At 36.5% G+C, this 19705-nt stretch overlaps 1 protein-coding gene across 1 annotated transcript in view; it reads right to left on the reverse strand.

Moving 5' to 3' along the window:
• Nucleotides 1–19705, reverse strand: part of LOC138064860 (ras GTPase-activating protein 1) — a 63715-nt gene that overhangs the window by 3511 nt on the left and 40499 nt on the right. The window contains exons 13-23 of the mRNA XM_068929115.1: nt 18282–18359; nt 16524–16681; nt 16149–16225; nt 11336–11508; nt 10979–11138; nt 10627–10769; nt 9744–9859; nt 8493–8579; nt 5565–5632; nt 2749–2837; nt 1008–1085 (exon numbers count right to left, since the gene is read on the reverse strand). Coding sequence (XP_068785216.1) covers nt 1008–1085; nt 2749–2837; nt 5565–5632; nt 8493–8579; nt 9744–9859; nt 10627–10769; nt 10979–11138; nt 11336–11508; nt 16149–16225; nt 16524–16681; nt 18282–18359 — 1227 coding nt within the window. The remainder of the gene's footprint in view (nt 1–1007; nt 1086–2748; nt 2838–5564; nt 5633–8492; nt 8580–9743; nt 9860–10626; nt 10770–10978; nt 11139–11335; nt 11509–16148; nt 16226–16523; nt 16682–18281; nt 18360–19705) is intronic.

A 19705-nucleotide genomic window follows, 5' to 3' on the forward strand; every position in this document is an offset into this window, starting at 1 on the left:
TGAGCTGACCAGAAAGCTACAGAGGATAGAGATTCATCTTCTATCCTCCCTGCAAATGAGGAAGGATCCATCAAGTGGTTTTTTCAATGTAAATCAGGCAATAGTGGCAGCAAAAATACAAGATCTAGCAAGTCAGTAAAACCACTCATAAAATAATAATGTTGTAATTAAACCAGTATATTAATCCAACAGTAGACTAAAACCAACAGTTTTCAGAATCTTCATGCATAATCGGTCATTTAAAATAAGAAAAACTGGTACATCATAATATGCAGATCTTTCCATTTAACCAGAAAAAGGTGATATAAGGCAGCCTACCTGAATGCTCTTCCTTAAAATACTTATTTTTAATAGATTATCAAAATATTCTGAAATGTCTTGAGGTCACTTTCAAGGAACGAAGGAAGCTAGCCACATTTCTTTAATTTTCATTTTTAAAACAGATTCTTGGTTTAAAAATATACATACACGAACTCCTGAATACTATACTTTGAGTATGATAGAGCTATTAGACAAAACATTTTCAAAGATAATTACAATTGCTATTTTCTCTCAAACTACAACATCTAGAATGCATGTAGTAAGACATTTTGTGATATATAACAAATCCAGCACAGCATTTTTTTTTAAACATCAAAATTTGCAATCTCTGATTGAAACCATAGGACAAATTACACAATTTTCTTTTTAAAAATTTATTTTAAAACCCTGCTATTTTTGACCAGAAATCCAGTGGAGATAAGATCTATTTGGGCAAGGCATGTCCACAGCAGTGCTACAGGAATAAAATCTAATAGAGCATTTCATGCTTTTAACTATGCATGACAGGTCAGGAATCTGCAGGTTCTATACACACATAAGATTAAATTTATTCAGGAATAAGCATTCAAAATTGTGTGGAAACTGATCCATTTTTAAGCTATTTAGTAAGACTTTAAATGAAATTTCTTTACAGTTCTTGTTATGTAGCTTCCAATAAAATTTACCTTTTTTTAAAAGTCACTTACCCCAAGCTCATCTAGGAACATGATCATGCGATGTTTGTTACTCTTGATGAATGGATTTACACCCTCCATATACGGTTCCTAGTAATTTTTAAAAAAGTATTCATTAAAATAAAGCAACACTAATTTAACAGTCACACTGAAATGAACATGTTGCAGAGACAAATGACATTGCAAGACAAGTGCATTATCTGGAGTGAGTTTATGTTTTCAAGTGAATTTCTAAGGACTAGTATATAACCAGTCAGAAGACAGTACTTTCTGTATTCCAGATTAATTCAGAAATTGTTTGTTTACATAGGCATACAGAGGACATAATCTGAAATATTTAAGATGCACGTCCCTGCAACTGCAATAACAAACGCTGTACTTTCAAAGATAACATCAGGACATAAGTGCCCTCCTTGTTCTTTCATTAATGCTTCCATCAAGTTGTGTCTCTCACAACTAGCTTTATAATGGCAGCCTGAAGTCACTTTCTTTCATTATGTTTAAGTCAACAGATTTATTGTTCATCCACGTTGCAGCTTGGGAACCAAAACAGACCAGTTGTTGTTGGCCCATTCTTAATGAAACAATAGAAACTTTATTGCAAGCTAAGGCTTTCCAGTGCAACTTCTAAAGCTGATTTACAGTGTTCTTTATGTCAAACTACGAAAATGAATACAAATAGAAGGCTTGTTTCAACCTGCTGTAGAACAGAAACCACCAATCTAATGAATGAGTTGAGCAAAAGTAGGGTGAAAGGGGGAAGGAGAACAAGAGTCAGGTTAACAGTTGTTCATTTGTTTCAGAATTTAATATTCTATACCCAACTGGGAGTTAAGCCCTGATTGGTTTCAATTTGAAAGTGAATTATTACATGGTCTGAATTTGCAAGCAAATTGTTACATACAGTAAAAATGGGCGTGGAATGTATTTCAAGTTTCTGTACAGAGGGATGACAACATTACTGAAAGATGTTTCTTCTTTCTGACCTCAAATAATCAATGGAAATGCAAAAAAACTTTCCATCATCTACTTCAGACTGATAACACACCCTTCTTGAACTTACTCCGTCTAGTCACAAATTCCTGCTCTAGCAATTCTCAGTTGTCTTTTTGATATAGGTATTCCTGAAGAAAATTCATCCATTTTACCATCACATATTCATTTCCTTTGTGGATGGATGGCTGCCTGTCTGCCTTTCCTCTCCCACTTCTCCAGCTCCCACTCAGAAAATACTGGCGTATGACCCTTTTGGTCGCAGAGAGCAAAAAAAAAAAAGAAACAGTCAACATACCTCCCCTGTTTTTTCTGGAACAAATGACTGAGTATCTGTGCCCTCATAGCATCAAAACATGCTCACATCCCTCTCTGTAATACCTACTAGTATGGTCACTGGTTCATCAATTACTTTAACAGATGGTTTCTGCTGTTCATGCTACTGAGTTCAAAATCTACAGGGGATGTACCAAGGCATTAATACAAGTTTCTAGATCACTCATACTCAAACGATTATGGCTCCTCTTCCCCACTTCGGCCACTTTACGCTACTGCTATAGTTCAGATCAACAGCCTCTTTAGCTCCAACTGAACAGGACAGAAGAAATTGCAGGAAAAAAGCCTGATGAGGACACTCAGGCCACATACCAGGCTTTGCACAAGAAACTGGCAGCATATTTTATGCCTGTAATTCAACATGAACAATGAAACGTATTGGAAACAGTTCTATGCTGTTCTCAGTGTGCAAAATTATATTCACCTTGGCTCCAAATTCAACCAGATTTGCTAAATTCTGCACGGACTTGGCGACCAGCGTCAGTGTTCTTGCAGCAGTAGCGGAAGGAGAATCTGAGAGGAATACCAAGTAAAGAGTTACCAGCCATTTCATTTAAAACTACCAGCAGTCACATGAAACTTAAGCTCTTCTCCAATTCAGTTTTATCATTGAATTAAATACTTGATATTTTTCACATGGAGTTAGTTATAACATTTCACTTGAAGTAAAAGTGTTGTGGACTTAGTTACTAAAAGAAGAAGAAAATGAATATGCACATCTCATTTTCTGTACTAGTCTTTTACAGAAGAAGCATGCAAAATATTGTTCCTCAGAAGCTTAAGTTTAAAAATAGCTCTGTGAATTAACTGAAAAGCCTTCTCACAAAAATGAAACGCTTCTGTTAAAAGGAGGAATATTTGTTGTTAAAATAAAAAAATTAGTTTACCTTTTTCCTTACATGCAATCGTGGTGTGCATATCCAAGATAGAACTACTTACTGTACAAAGCAAAAACGCAAGTGCAAGCACTTAATGCTAACATGTTAGTTAAAACTCTCCCCTCCCCCACCAAGTGACAGTACCAGGAGCTTCTTGCCAAATATTTTCTGCAGTTATGGTCAAACCTAGCTTTCTGCTTATAGGCTGATATAAGGGTGTCTAAATTGTCATGATCGTTATATAAGCACTGAATTTTTCTATTCTTTGCAAGAATGCTGTATTAATTTGTCCATTCATTTGTTCATCGTGTATGCGCATCATTTGATCTCCTAACTTCTTCCCTGCTCTCCCTCCAGCACTGCAATCCATTGAAAAGTAATATCTAGCTTTCTATGCATAGCTGGAGCTTAGACTGAGGCACTAATACAACTAATCTCAGTAGCTCATAGCATTTAGCACTTGGTAACCTACATCCCTTTGAAGAAGCATTGGTGGAAAACATTTTTAGCCTTAGAACTTGGAACTTCAGATTTGGAGAAGTGATCTAAAAGTTTAAAAAAAATTTAAGAAGGTTGAAACACAGGACTTGCTTTTGAAACTAAGATTTTTGTGAAAAGCTGTTGAAGCAACAGGATAGACACACTGCTGCTGAAAACTAAACTGTATCTATACATCCAGACGTCAAGGTATTTTTTCCCCCCCTCCCATTACAGGGAGAATGTATACGGGAAGCTTTTGTCCTAAAAGTAAAGCTTCCCCCCCCCCCCCCTTTTTTTTAAAAGCAGCTCTAGAAACTCTATAAAGACTCTTAAGTTTACTTGGCAATAGTCAAGAATATTAGTTGGACTTCTGAACAGAACTTAAACACTTATGGACAAGCTTAAAAGGGATTTATGCAAATTCATGTGTGGTAATTCCATTTACAGCTATAGACACAGTGGACTCAATGTAGTTCCCGAGTCAGGAAGTTACTAACTCACAAATTATCTGAATAAAATATTGAAAGACAGAACACTGTACAAGGCTGTATTTTCTTAACCGTCTTCCCTAAAACATGTATGAAAATTATAGGGTGAGAGAAACGAACTTTTGGGTTGATACAGGTCTTCTCATTTGGTATACCTTGAAGACTTAAAGAAAGAGGGCAGAAAATATGCAATGTTGTCTGGAATTGCCCTAAAAAACAAACCTTGGATGTCCTACTATTCTAGTTTTCCCACCAGCAGTTTATGCCTTTCCTTTCTTCCTCACATGAGGAATACAGCAAGACTTCAGCCCCGAAATCCTTTCAACACAGCCTTACGTCTAGAACAACAGTAACAAATTTAATAGTTGATGCTTGCATAAGATCTCAACTACATCTGTAATTTAAAAATGCCTAGAAATATTTTTAGGCGCTTAAGCCAACTGCCATGGAATAACCCATGCCTTCACTGTTAAAGCTTTGCAGCAGGAAAGCCCCATGCAAACCATCAGACATGGTCCCTGATGCACGCCAACACCCAGATCATACCTAAGAACTGTTTGGGAGAATGCTATCTAATGTCAGCCAGAATGGTACCACTGACCAACACAGCAATTCTGCAATCTTGTTCTAGCAAACAGCAATGTTCCCTGTCAGTTTTATTAGTATATACACACTCTATGTAGGAAGCACCAAAAATTAGAGTAACACTTTCTTTATGCTACAAGAATGCTCACTCTGGCAAGCCAATAGGAATTCTCTATGGCCTTTAGTCAAACAAGATTACCATCTCAAGTCTGCACGACCCAGCCTTTCTGAATGCTACACCTCTTGCTCTCATCTTTTAAGATTCCTTTTTTGAGACTGGCCATACTTAACAAGTCAAAGTAAAGTAAAGTCTTCTGCAATGTCTGGAAGTTATCTGAACAGCAGTTTCAGGCAAGTTATTCAAGCATAATTTTCTAGGTACACAAACATATCCCAGGCTCTGCAGACACATTTTCAGCTCTCTCAATTTTTTTCATTTAAGAGATAAAACTGAATCTCAGCTATAGGCTTCGGAATTGTGTTGTATTTGAAAGAAGATCTGAAGACCAGCACACACTTAACTTTTACACATGGTTAGAATACATTATTCTGCCAGACTGTAACTCAGAGTTCAATATTATATCATTTAAATACCACAAAGCATGTTTACAAGACATTGGGGATAAACCCTGTCTAACCTTTGAGGTAGACTTTGGCTGCTATAGGGAGAAAGTCAATCAAGTGATGTGGACAACATGACGTTGGACACTGTTCAAAGAAAAACTTCATACTTTGCTAGATTAGATGCTAAAGAAAATTCATGCCTATTACTGTATAAAGTATGAATTCAGTCTGAAGCATATAGTCACCTGAGATGATATTAAACATCCTTGGGTTCAGGATAGCAGGACAAATCAGCCGAAGAAAAACAAAGCCACTGAAATGGGAAGAAAATTGTATTTTGTTCAATAATAAAGTCAGAAAATGAATGTAAAATTTTGTACTGTTAAGGATTCAAGTCAGTGTGGAAGTCTTTTTGATACAGGTAACAAATAACCAGCCTGCACTCTGTGAACATGCTTGTTAATTGAGAAAGTCTTCATATGACTTCATTAAGCCCATTTTCAGTTTTTGTCCCAGTTGATTTCCCAATTAAGGTGAACCTCTGAAACCACTTTGAAAGAAACCTGCACGATAAAGCCATACTGAAACCAATCCAAGTCCAAACTGCCTTCAAAAAGGAGGAGCGCCTGGTCTCCCACCTCCCACAAATAAGCGTTCCTGTGTCTGCTATGGCAAGTAATTCATCCTGTAGCCACCTGCTCTTCCAAATGGAGACAGGGAAAGCAGGAGTGCATAGTCAGAACGGCAGCAACCATTCGTTTGGCAGCAACATAGCCTTCACTCAACTTAAGCAAATCCATATCCTGATGACAGTACGCTATCCAAGAAGAATAATTCTGAATCAGACACCTTCCTTACAGAAGTAATTGTTGCCACTTGTTGACAATCTAAAAAGCTGGGGAAAAGCGCTTTGTTTGACTGCAGAACTAGGAAATCATCCAATAGGAACCTAAAATAGCCTTCAGGTTAGCATGAGAAAAGTCTAACTTTGTTAATAGCTGAAGTAAAATACATCCACCTCAGGTTAACCATAATTCTGGAAGACTGCTATACAATGAAATGACATATGGACTAACAGAAGTAATCTAAATCATCTCTCATTTTATTCAGAGTGCTTGGATAGTACTAGCAGACTGGTTTTTCACTGCAGCAATTCCAAAGCCTGACCACTTAACAAAAGAAGGGTAGGAGACTTGACACTACCTTGCTTGTTGAAAAGTAATCAGCAATGGTATTGTCCATTATTATTTGGAAATGATACATGGTTGGGCACCTTCCCAGTGAGGTTGGGCACCTTCCGTATGTCCAAAACACCTGAATTCTACTATGCTGTTACAACAGTTTCTTATTTCTTCAGGAACGATGAATTCTGGGCTGATAAGGCAACAGTTCTGGCCAACTGTGAAGAATATTTTCCATGCTGTTAACTTAAAGCTATAAGGAAGTAGTTTGGAGGTCATGGCACATAAAATAGTTTCTCTTTTAGACAGCCTGAAACTGAAGGCACCTGAGGTATGAAACTGGATCAGCCTTGCAGACCTGGGAGATATGGGGCTTCTTACACTGGTTAAGCTGCTTAAATTAAGAATGAGTCAATACTTAAGGGTGGGGTTTACAACCAGACAGAAACAGCAGCACCTTCTGAATGATATATCAGGGCAGCTACTCAGACACTTCGAAACTACCCACCCATCTCTGAATAACTTGATCATATTTAATCATGGACCAAAGCCAGTGCAACAAAAGACAATATGATGTTCTTCACTGAAGGCTGCAGAACTCTACTGCATGGAGGAGTCACAAATATCTACTTGTGCACACTAAGAGGATGAGAGAAGGATTCAATATTTATAGCATCCAGCATAAAATCTGGTTGCTGTAAGTTTTGGAAACGAGGAAAAATTCTAAACATATCCACTTACGGAAAGCCACCGGTTCTCTGGAGGTGGGGAGGCACAGGGAGAGACACTGTACTCACTTCTAAGTTCTACACCCCTGCTATAGGCTAGCCCCAACACCTCTTTTAATAGCAGTCTCAGTTTGAAGGCAAAACCCCTGCAGTAGGTGCTAACTGACATAAGCCAAGGTTTCTGGTGTCAAAACGATAAAACAGAGCCAAAGACAAGTTGGTCTGGAAGACTGCCTCCAATGGGAGATTAACCTCAGCAAATCATATCGGTGCCAGATACTATACTTGTCTACCAACAAGTTAGACCCGCAAAAAAGGTAAAGCAAATGAAGGAGAGACGTGGCTCTGATACCCTTAAACCACCAGTATCATTTACAAAAACAGTGCCAAGACCTCACCTTATGTCAAAGATTTTTGTTTGATATGCACTGGCAAAAGATAAGTCAAGGGAAAAATTTGTTTATTCAATTTGATGAATAAGGACTGGAGCTTTTATACTCAATGTCAGCTCAGAGAAGCCAGGTTTAGTAGCCTGCAACTTTTTTATAGGGGCTCTAGACTGTTTCAGCATGATTGGGCTGGAGCAGAGAAATGAAACAAAAGTGGGACAACATAGACCTACTTATTTTCAGAAATCAGAGTGTGTTATCAGCACTAGGAGGCTTCACTGATACAGAAAACCATGTATTCTGACGCAGACAGTACCTAAGTAAAATCTAGTGACAATCCAATTATCTTTCTGAGAAGACATTAATTTCCCTATCCTGTCAGGTCTTACAAATGTAAGACTTTCCAGTAATTAACACACACTGCAGAAGAGTCCCTGGATAAGACATGGTCCCCCCAGATGGCATATGACAGAAACATGACCTTCAGAGGTCACTGCTCTCTACAAATATCACAAAGGTTAACTATCAACTTTGAGAGAAGCTTTTCTTTCCAAATATGAACCGGAAAAAAACATTGTAGATAAGTTTGTAAAACTTAAAAATACAAGTAAATTGAAAGTTTAAACTACTAAAGTAAAGCTATGCTGACATCTATACTATTCGGGCAAGGCTCTAAATGCACAACTAAGAATCTAGTAAGCTTTCAATCCTTAATCGGGATATCATGCCTCAGTATCATAAAGATCTTTAATACTGTTGTAACATATATAAGTAAATGCTATAAAGTTTTAGCACTGAAAGAAAAACAGTTGAAGTATGTAATAATAAGACTTCAAAATATTATTTTCAGCACAGAATAGTGAGAAGTAACTTACCTAACAACTCTGGTTCTCATGGTGGTGTTAGCTGGCCACTTGTTTTGAACAGACTTCTGCAAGCAGCCATAAATATACCTCAATGTTCTGTAAAAATTATAGCTAATTAGCCTTTCCATTAAATTTTGCAGAATCAAAAAAAAAAAGCTGATCAGCAATGATCTAGTCCAACCTCTTGCTTTATGAGGAAGTATTACCAACACTACATTTATAATTTAGACAAATTTTAAATTAACTTTAAAAGACTGCTGTGACACTCCCTTTACAAATGGCAAAGAAAGTCCTTCCTCAGTACACGCTATTTGTGTGGTTAAGATTTGATGATTATTCAGATGCACATTCAATGTTTCATTATCATTTGTTTGCTATTGCTCAAATAGCGTTTCATTTTAAGAAAGGACAGGATGATTTGGTCTTTTTTTAAATTTTGCCCTTTTAAACTGAATGATTAACAAATTTTCTTTCCATAAATAAGGGGTAGGTGATTAAAAGTAGATGAGCAAGTAGAATAATACTTCTATCCCATCAAAAAGTGGGAGTACTGTGGTATATTTCCAGAAACGTTGTGAGCTGCATCATCTACTACAAAGGAAGGTAACTTCTATTGCTAACCTTGCCATCACCAACATGAAATAAATTTCTATGCTACCCTACTACTGCAATATTCAGTTTTTTTTTTTTAAATATTAAAAGCCAATGATGCAGTGAAAGAAAACACTTAGTATTATGCACTTTTTATCAAATGGTTCAAATATAAACCATGAGCATAAATTTTAGAACTAAAAAAAAAGTCATTCTACAACCACGCGTTCATAGTTTTAATATGTTGTTAATAATCCATCCCGTCTTCCCACCCAAGAGAAAGAGGAAGACAGGAAAGAATTTTTAATCAACTTAAATATATACAGCCGCTAACTGCTATCTGTCTGCTAACAGGTACTGTCTTCTACCTCTGTGGAAACAGTATATTGATATTTTTATTTTTCTTCTTTCCCTTATTCCTTGGATCTAGCAGCTTCCCCCCTCAAACAAAAGCACAAACGTGTGCTAGCCAGAAGCTTTTGTGCAAAAAGCACAATTAATTCCTGAAAATTGTATTTATTTTCCTCTGTGCCTATAACAACCCTGAAGAAGTTAGTCTTAGGACCAATTAGTAGAAGATGAACCAGTAAGAACACCATTAATGTGCAACGTAAATCACACAAACAGGAATTTTCAAATACAAATTTGAACAGAAGAGCGCATACTTACGGAGGCAGTATCTCTGCAGCCATGAATATTTTCTCCACCAATTCTGACAGTATACTGAGTAGATGTGCCAAATTAGTGTTTACATCTTCATTTTTTTCCAACTTCGAGGGATTTAACTAAAGCCAAAAGAAAAAACATGGACTAAATTTCTTCTCCTACGCAGAACTACATCTAAAATTTGGTAATACGGCACACTGAATAGTACTTCAAACTAAATTAATATTCTGCTGTTGTGCAAGTTGCAGGCTCTTAGAGAATTTAAGTGTCTGCTTCAATGGCTAGCCAGGAAATTAATAAGAACAAGTAACATTTTTACGTTTTAGTATACTATGCATAGCTTTTAATAGCACAGACACCGAACACTATCCATCCACATAACCTTTTCATATCTTTTAATCCAATCTTCTGAGGATCCCCATCCTTTCTGCAATTAAGTTAGAGTGAAACACAGAAGTTAAGAGGATTCGTTTAGAAAAAGAGATAGAGTCAATAACAAGCAGTTAATAACATCATGTAGTTATAATAAATTAAGTTCAGATAGAGTTTTCTATTAGATCTGGAGTTTACCAGAAACTATTTAGGTTAGGCCATTCCATACATGCTACAGACCAGCATACAATCACTAAAGAATGAACACGCAATTTAAAGAAGTATGAATAAAAAACATTTTAAAAGTGCTACTATATTGTTCAAGCCAACATCTAGAAAAAAAATCTCCTAATGAGTCCAGCTGCTGTATTTCTCATGTAAATGAAGTTTAGTTCTGAAAGATTATTAAGTGCATCTAAATCTAATGTTTTATGTTTGCGTTAAATACAACAACCACCACTAAGTAACTGTTTCAACAAATCAAAGTGTTTAAAACCATGGTTTAAAGTATCACCTCACAGGACTGCTTGCTCTCCATTATCTTTAATATAGAGTCTTTCAGTGCATGGTGAACAAAACGTGTAGCTGTGGCTTTCATATACTGCTCCATAAGTGTACTTGCTAAAGTGGTGGCACGAAACAAGGTAGTAGCTTCATCTGAAAAAAAGATAGTAAAATGAAAAAGTTGAGAAAAGATGACAACAAAAAGTAGAGGAAAAAAAGGCTGCATTTATAATTTCATATATCACGTAACTGAGGGGACAGAAGAGAATAAAAGGAAGACACTGGAGCCCTACCCTTCTCCTTCCGCCCAGCTCCCCAGTTTCAGTAAACTGAATTCAACGTTAGGGTAATTAGTACAGTACCTTCCATGCTTATTTCCCTGTCGTTTAGTGTTCGTAACAACAGTGACTCAAGCTTTTCATGAAGAAAAATCTTCAATAAAATGCCTGCCAGCAGTGTTCTGTCCTGTCCACAAACACGCGATAAGGCATAGACTACATGCAGCTCTTTTTGGAGTATAAGCTGAAAGAAAAACAGAACAGAACACTTCTGTATAGCACAGCTTTGGAAAACTGATATAATATAACAATAGTGACATCTGTATGTCACCGCAAGTGGTGCTTAAAGAGGTCAACCAACGTTACTGAAGCCTGTCTCAAATAACAGGCAAAATGAATCGTTTTGACAGATAAACTAAGGAGAGTTAAACAACTTGATACCTCTTTAAACTCACTGTATTCCTCTTCTGGCATGATCCTCTCCATAGAATATCGTGCTCGAACACGCAAAGATCCTGGCTCAATACCCTTTAAGGGTACATGGGAACTGAGCTGAAACCACTCATCTGTTGCATGTCCTTTCTGTAATCGGCTTAACTGGCAACGCATAAACACTTAAGGAAAAAACATCATTCACGTAAGTTATTTCCAGCAAAACAGTGCTCGTATTGAATAAAAGCATTTTATTTTCAGTGCATGTCATCTTGTTTCAGTAAGAGTATTAAAAAAAAAATTTATGCCCTCAATATATAAGCAGATAATTGTTTCAGTGGTTTTACAGACTCACATAAACTCAATCTGAAATATAAAGCATTCTGTAAATAAAGTATACATATACATTTGAAAACACCACACAAATATTAATAGTTTTCTTTGTAACACCCAAATATCACAAAATTAAAGTGGTTGAGGTTGGAAGGGACCTTTACAGATCATCTAGTCCAACCCCCCCCCCCAACACACACACTCAAGCAGCATAACCTAGAGCATGTTGCCTGAGATCACATCCAGACGGCTTGTGACTATCTCCAAGGACGCAGACTTCACAACCTCTCCGGTCAAGCTGTTCCAGTGCTCAAGTCACCCTCACAGTAAAGAATGTCTTTCCTTATGTTCAGATAGAGCTTCCTGCATTTCAGTTTGTGCCTGTTGCCCCTCGTCCTGTCACCAGGTGCCACTGAAGAGAGTCTGCCTCCATCCTCTTTAAATCTCCCCTTCAGATGTTTATATGCATTGATAAAATCCCCCTTGAGCCTTCTCTTCTCCAACCTCAATAGTCCCTGCTCTCTCAGCCTTTTCTCACGAGAGATGCTCTAAGTCTCTTAATCATCTTTGCGGCCCTTCACTGGACTCCCTCCGGTAGCTCCGTATATCTTGTACTGCTGAGCCCAGAACTGGACACAGTAAAGTAGCACAGAAAGTGAAAGAGTCAACGGGTTTATACAAATCTAGGTAGCAATTAGAAAATTTTAACAGGTAAAATGATTAAAATTCAATGTCCTCTTTCCAGCCTTGTGCTCATACTTCCATCCTGTCACCTCTTGAACTATTCTGTTACTACTATTTTGTTACTTCTTATTAGTGTGGCTACAGCTTTACCAAACATTGCCCTATGTATTTCTTTAAAACTTAGGAATTCACTGGATTATGGCTGTAGCAGGAAATTTTATATTAAAAATGCATTCCTGGACAGCTTACTACCTAAGTAATGATAAAAATCAGCTCAAGAGCAGCAAAATCATTAATTCACCTTTCAGTGGTATTGGCACCTTAAAATTACCAAGCTCGCCCATTTGACCACAACTGAAAGTCTGGTCTCCAGCTGACAAAAGTAAGCTGCAGCAGTCAGCACGCTGACCCTTCCCTTGCCACCCTTTCCTGAACAGAGCTGCTTCCCAGAGGAAGGGCCCAGACACTCGCAGAGAACATTCTACCTATCAAATATCCACAACTCCCTAAGAGCAGATATACAGTCCCCTCTGAATTTCACATTTAGCCTGTCAGACTGTCTGGACCTTCCAAGCCATCACCCTTTTTCTAGTCCTGTCATTGAGATCTACATTCAATTAAGTCCCTCAGAGTAAAAATAAATAAATAAATAGAGAAGTCAACTTGGGTTCTTTTACACAACACTGCCTTGTAGAAATTAACAACAGTTCTAGCAGACTTTCCACTGCCCCAATTTTGGAATATATGTTGGTGCATCATTTGCATATCAGATCATGGAACACAACACACCAGCATATTTATAATGCATACTTAAAGACCTTCCAGGTGAATATTTCATATTCATTGTTGAACCCAACCAGAACCACCTATCCCCTCAAAAAACATTTACCATTACTGATTCAGAATAAAAGCCCATCTAAATGTTGACAAAAGAGGAAACTGTTCAATACGTGGACAAACTAAATCCTGACTTTCCTACCCACAACCCATTCTACAAGCTGATGAGGAGCTGTTAAGGGCTGGAATCTTTTTGTACCTGTTCTGTTCTTCAAATGAGGGACTGTGGACACCTTACGTCTGTTTTCTTGCAGCAGTGGACACATATGTTGTTACTACCATTAATAAATGACTTAGGCTCCAGTCTGAGTTTCTACCAATTGTCCAAAGTCCACAAGTCTGTCCGAGAGCGTTACCTACCTTGTCCCAAATGTGCTTAGTGCATATTTGCTGGAGAATATGGGAGGGAAGAAACAAAGTTTTAAGCTTGCCATAGTAGGCTTATTTTCCAGTGCTACGCCAATGCGCAACACAGTAACAATTTGTTTTCTTCTTCTTCCACCTGGACAATTTCAATTACAAAACTTCAAAATCAAGTTGTGGCACTACTGCCAGTACAAACTGTCTGATCAAACCTGAGCATAACAGCTTCTAGTAGCAGCAGATAAGTCTACTAATACATTCTTGACCTAGAACTTTATTTTTTCAAGCTGCATGTACATATTTTCGAATAAATTCATACACAAAAGTACTTTTAGCAAAACAAAAAACTGAATTGATGCTATACTGCTTAGTATTATTATTTCTGAATATTTAGAGTGACCTCTTTGAAGCAAAAAATACTGAAATAATTACAGAACGAATACTTAATAGTCAAACTTCAAAGTCAAAGACTTGAGCACTAAGGATATACTTTAAAATCCTAAAAAGTTACTCCTCATGCTCATAGCACTTTTGGTATTTACTTTTGTGCACAATGATAGAAGAAATAAAGCAATGAAACCAATATCAGATTTTTGAGTTCTCAATCTGCTTTATATGGCAGGAAAAGCAAGCAGGAAAGCTGACTTAACCAGTTAGCTGGGAAGATGAATAGCACCAGCCTCAGGTAATTCCCCACTTCAGAGCGATCTACATTTAACAACTTCGCTGAGAAGAAGGTTTAAAAAGGTAACCCATTAATTTTCTTGCTTTTGGAGAGGCTGTTTAAGGCAACACAGCACACAGGCAAGTTGGATAAGGTCTGCCTTAGCTCAGATTTTTCCCATATACTCCTAATTTTTAGTAGGACTGGGCATGTAGGCAGAGATACCTGTTAATTCGAGTCAGTTTAGTCTACTCCTTATCCCAAAAGGAAAAGTCCATTGGGTTACTCTTTAAGAGTCTACCTAACAGCAATCCAGAAGCATTGCCAATCATCCTGACCCAGATGATATGGGAAACGTTCCATCGCCTTCTACAAGCTGGATACCCCCAAAGCCAACATGGCCTCCTTAATCTGGACAGAGAAGGAAACTACAAGAACATTTTGAAAGAAGTTACTTCAGTATTTCATTCATGAATGATCTTTTAAAAGGTTCTCTTACTAACCAGGGATTTGGCCTAGATAAAGAATTTTCTAGCTCAAAAGAACACAAGAATAAGTGCAAGAACAAGGTCACAATTCCATCACAGAGTTTTTATCTGTCAGAGGGGACATGTCTTTTTCCGCACTGTATGCGGAAAATTCTATAGTCAGAGGAACGGGCAAGAGTTTTGAAACTGAATTAGGTTCTACGTAAGCATTAAATCCAAGTAGTAATTCTACTTTGGTCAAGGTTACCCTACAAATCTCTTCTTTTAAAAGAAAAAAAAATATACATCAAGGAGTTAACATTGAGGCAAATGTAACAGGCTAGTAATTTCATATATGCAAACTGAAAACAATAGCGGTAAGTACTGTGCCAGCTTTCAAACAGACAGGTCTGAACACAATGGCAAAGAAAAATACTCTAATAAATCTTAGAAGGGTCTACACTGCAGGCAAGAAAGGAGGTAAGAGGCCAAAGTCACTGTAGAACAAATACCATTGGGAAAAAAATACCTTTAATAAAAGAAAAAGCTTAAAAACATATTGTGTGAGAAGAGAACTAGAATTGAAAAAAATCCATTTTTCTGGCATCTAAAAGCTTAGAATCCAAATTCCTCAAACCAAGCCTTTTCTTTTCTAAAAGAGGTGACAGCTTTGTACCTTGCTATTATCTTATTATGTATCCATCTTCATATTAATTTGCTGGAATAGAAACAGCAAGTGAAGAAGCTGTCTAGATAAGAGAGGGAAAGTAAATTCCTAGGAGCTTCTATAAAAGGCAGAAGGAAGCGAGATCCTTCTCCACTCCAAGTAATATTGAGGTAACATCAGCTGATAAGCCCACAAGTGGTACAAACAAGGTACACAGATGAGATTAAAAAAGGAAAAAAGAAACAGTGGGAAAATTTTGTTTCAGAGATTAATAAGGTCTTTCAATTTCTATTTTATTTATTTATTTTTAAATGGTGAAAACACTACCTTTCCTCCCTTTCTCTTTCTCACTGGAGGCAACAAAAGACTGAAAGGACAAAAGAAATTTCACACAGTCAGGCGTAAAGCAAATTAAAGGAGTTAACTTAGTGAAACTTCACATTTTATAGAGCAGATGAATACTGACAGCCTCCCTTTCCTTCTGCTTTTTGCTAAGCATAGTCACAGCATAACATAACGGCCATTATAGAATAGAGCTAGGAAAGCCATAAGGGTTGGATTACTGTGCATTTTATTACTAAAAATCATGCAAGTTCTCATTATAAGAACATTAATGCAGAGTCAGAAACAGCTGTCCAAGATATACTAACACAGTGGTGTGGAAGCCATAAAAATATAGTATACTTAATTCTCCTGTGACAGTGTTTAACAAGAGTAATGAAAATTGCCCAAAGTATCCATTGTTGCAATATATATATTATATATATATATATATATATTTTTTTTTTTTTACAGAAAAATACTTACATATATCTGGATCTTTACTTTTCTTTGTTTTGTTACTAAGACTTATCTCAAATCTATTAATATCAGATGAAAGATCACTAGGAGAAAAGACAGAAAGCCTCAATTAATACTATACTTGGCTGGCATCTAAAGTTATTTCAATCCTGAATTCTCTCTATCAGCCAAAGACATTTAAATTAACAGAGATATTTAGGTGCCTACAGAAAATTTTGCCCGCGCATTTGCGGCCAAAAGGCGGAGAGCTGTATAACCACACATACAGTATTTTTAAAAAGAACATGCAAAACATACTACGCAGTGTTAAGACTTTTAAATACAATTCAACTTTCAAGTGAAATTCAGTAATTCAAGAAGATTAAGAAGATTAAGACTTACTCAAAGACAAATTCTTCTGACCATACAGGGTTCTGCCCTTCTCTGATATGTGTTTTTGCTACCTGGACACTGTTCAGGTAGATGTTACAATACGGATTAGTAAAATGCTTTACAGGGAGCGTATGAGCTTCTTCTACATGCAAAATAAGACTGCTGACCTAAAGAAAATACACAAAATTTATTTCTTTTTGCTAAAGAATAAAAGAAAAAAAATCCCAATAATGGAATTTTTTCCTCTTGTGGAGGCTTAAGGTTAATGTATAAATACCAAACACAAACTATAATTTCCTAACACAATGAACAGAAAGAAGAGTAACAGAGCAACATTTTAAGAGGCAACAATGACAAATTAAGAGTAACTCAGAGAAAACTACTGAAAAGAAAACTCCAGCATCATGTCTTTAAACACATCTTATTTTTATCCTTTAAAACTATCTCTATGAGACATTAGGAAATGCAAGCATTAACTTTTCTATGCATCAAAAATTCTACTGAAGTCATAGAGACAGACTGATGTCTTTGTCACAGGCAACTTAAGCTATAGTCATATAACGTTAAGCTATATTACTTAAATAAGTCACAGACATCTTAAACAAAGCAATGGACTACTCCAAACACAATGGACTATGTGGCACTTTCCTAGCAGACAACGTAAAACTCCTTTGTTCAGTACACTACAACCCATTTTCCCACTAAAAGGAAAACTTTTATCGATACTACAGATTTTCAAAATAACAACACTTGAGAATTCATAATTTCCAGAAAGTGAAGTGAACTCTGAAATAATTTGCAGTAAGAAAGAATGTTTTAAACAGTCTACTATTGTACAAACTTCTAAATGAATGTATATTCATAGCTCAGTCCAACACCTACTGATACCAACTAAAATCTAATTAGACAATAAGTACAGGAAATACACTTAATCAGCTCAATATTCCATTTAAATTCAAATATTCAGGACCATAATTTACAAGGGACATTTCAAGAAACCCTGCAACACATCTTTATATAAAAATTCATAGTAAAGGTTCTTTAAACTCCCCTAGAAGACAGCTTATGCCATAAAGTCACTGTTCAGTAAACACTGACTGGCTTTTCTCTTCCATTGTAATGTGCAGAACATGCAAACCCAAACTAATTGATGGTACATCTACTTCTTTTTCTGCTCTTTAAATTAAGCTTTTAAGTCTCCCTTGAAAAATTTATGCAAGATAGAAATGCAATTACTTGATTTTTGATCTCTATATACTTTTACCTGCTTTGATCTTTCACACTTTTTGTGCTTTTCACCTAAAGTTCCATACTTCCCACATTTTATTTATTTCAGAAATTCTTCCACTCATTACAGCCTAAAAGGAAAACCCTCTTCTCATATTTCCTGTACATATTTTGATATAAGGCATTTAAAACTAACTACTGTATTCTGAATGAGAACACCAAATATATTAAATATCATCCCTACTTCTACTTCTTCACGTAGGCTAACATTTTCTTTGCTTTTTAAAGTACAGAATTAGTTTAAATTGCCAGTCTCTGGTTTCATTTGCCAGTTCACCTGTCTATTCACCTTATATAGTTTGATTCTTCAGAAGTTGTTCCAGTTGGTTTAACAAGGATACTGAATCACTCCAAAAAAGAAAAAGTACATGCAGGATTTACTAGCGCTGAAAGGAAAACTCTGAGATTTATCGGTATCATTTTGCAACAAGGAGACAACACACTTTTCCCCCCAAATCCGCAATATCTATACAGCTTCACCTGACGTAGACGCTTATTTGATGTTCCTGGACTGGTTTTTCTTAAACTGCAAAACATCTGCAGAGCTTTCATCCAGTCCTAAGAGAGAAGCACAGAACAGTATTAAAACAAAGAGCGGTACAGCTTCTTGCAGTGGAAGAGACATGTCAAAAAAAAAGAAAAAAGAAAAAAAGAAATAGATTCCAGTATCTGAAGTTGCACCTTTAGTTTTAGGAAAAAACACCTACTATGTTTTCTGTAATTCAAAAGTACGCAGATTTGCATATTAAAGCAAAATTAATATCTTCACTCACTAAAACCAAATAAAGGATTTGAAAATATGAAGGGTTTTCTCTTTTAGAAATATCAAGCATTAATAATGGATATACAGTCTGACCTTCACTAATTTTCCAGTCTACTAATATTGCATTAAATTACATATGCTATATAAAATGAAGCAAAACTTGCTCGCTTCTGAGAAAATAACAGTTATTAAACCAAACTGTGTTCTGATCATTCTCTCCAGCATTTCTGTATTGCGGTAAAATTTTTACTGCATATACTTCAAACAAAAAACAGCCTTAAAAGAGAAACACTGAAAAGTTTATCCTGTGCCTCCACTTTGTCTGCTCACAAATGCATAAAGCAAAGAGGATGGATTCCATTCTGAACAGGAAAATAAACAAGTTGTCTAACACCAAGTTGAGCGTAGAGCCTTTGTCTATGTTTTTTCTTCAGAAAGGCTGCTAAGAGGCATTGCCAGCTAGCATGACCACCCTTGAAAAGTCACTGCAGCCTGAGAAAGCTGTGGACAGAAGAGCTTTGCAAGAGGCATTAACGCTGGAAGGTGCAAAACATGCTGTAGACTCATTCTCCTGTTCCTGGCCGCACCCCCAAGTTTTATATTCCTCTTTTCAGCACTAAATTACATTTTTGACTATAGTTCAGTCTTCCTGAGGCTGTATATCAAAGTTCTGCTATCTACTCTCAAAAAGCAATTGAGCAATGTCATTTAAAAAAAAAAAAAAAAACCTGTTTCAATCTTACCCTTTATGTTACCTTCTGCATTAGCACAGGCACATCCTATACTGCAGCTAGTCTCAAGTAAACCACTTAAAAAGAGTGAGGTTTTAGTTTTCAAAATCTTCCACAAAAGGAAGAGCTTTAAAGTACGCATCACAAAGTTGTCATGAACAGTGTGCTGTACTAGGCGCAGCGATACCAGCATGAGGCTGCATGTCACACTATCACATTCAGTAATGCTTTGTACAAACCTCAAAGACAACATGCAACCCATTGGACAGCTGCTTTGGTGTTTATTTACCACGTTATATGAAATATATCAGATTTTCTTAATATACCAATAAAACTATTCTTCCAAGAAATATTACAAGGTACAGAAAGCTGAAACCTCTCAAAACAGAAGCATCTGTAAAGCATCTGAC

Source organism: Struthio camelus, chromosome Z, assembly GCF_040807025.1.
Source record: "Struthio camelus isolate bStrCam1 chromosome Z, bStrCam1.hap1, whole genome shotgun sequence".
Lineage (NCBI taxonomy): Eukaryota > Metazoa > Chordata > Aves > Struthioniformes > Struthionidae > Struthio > Struthio camelus.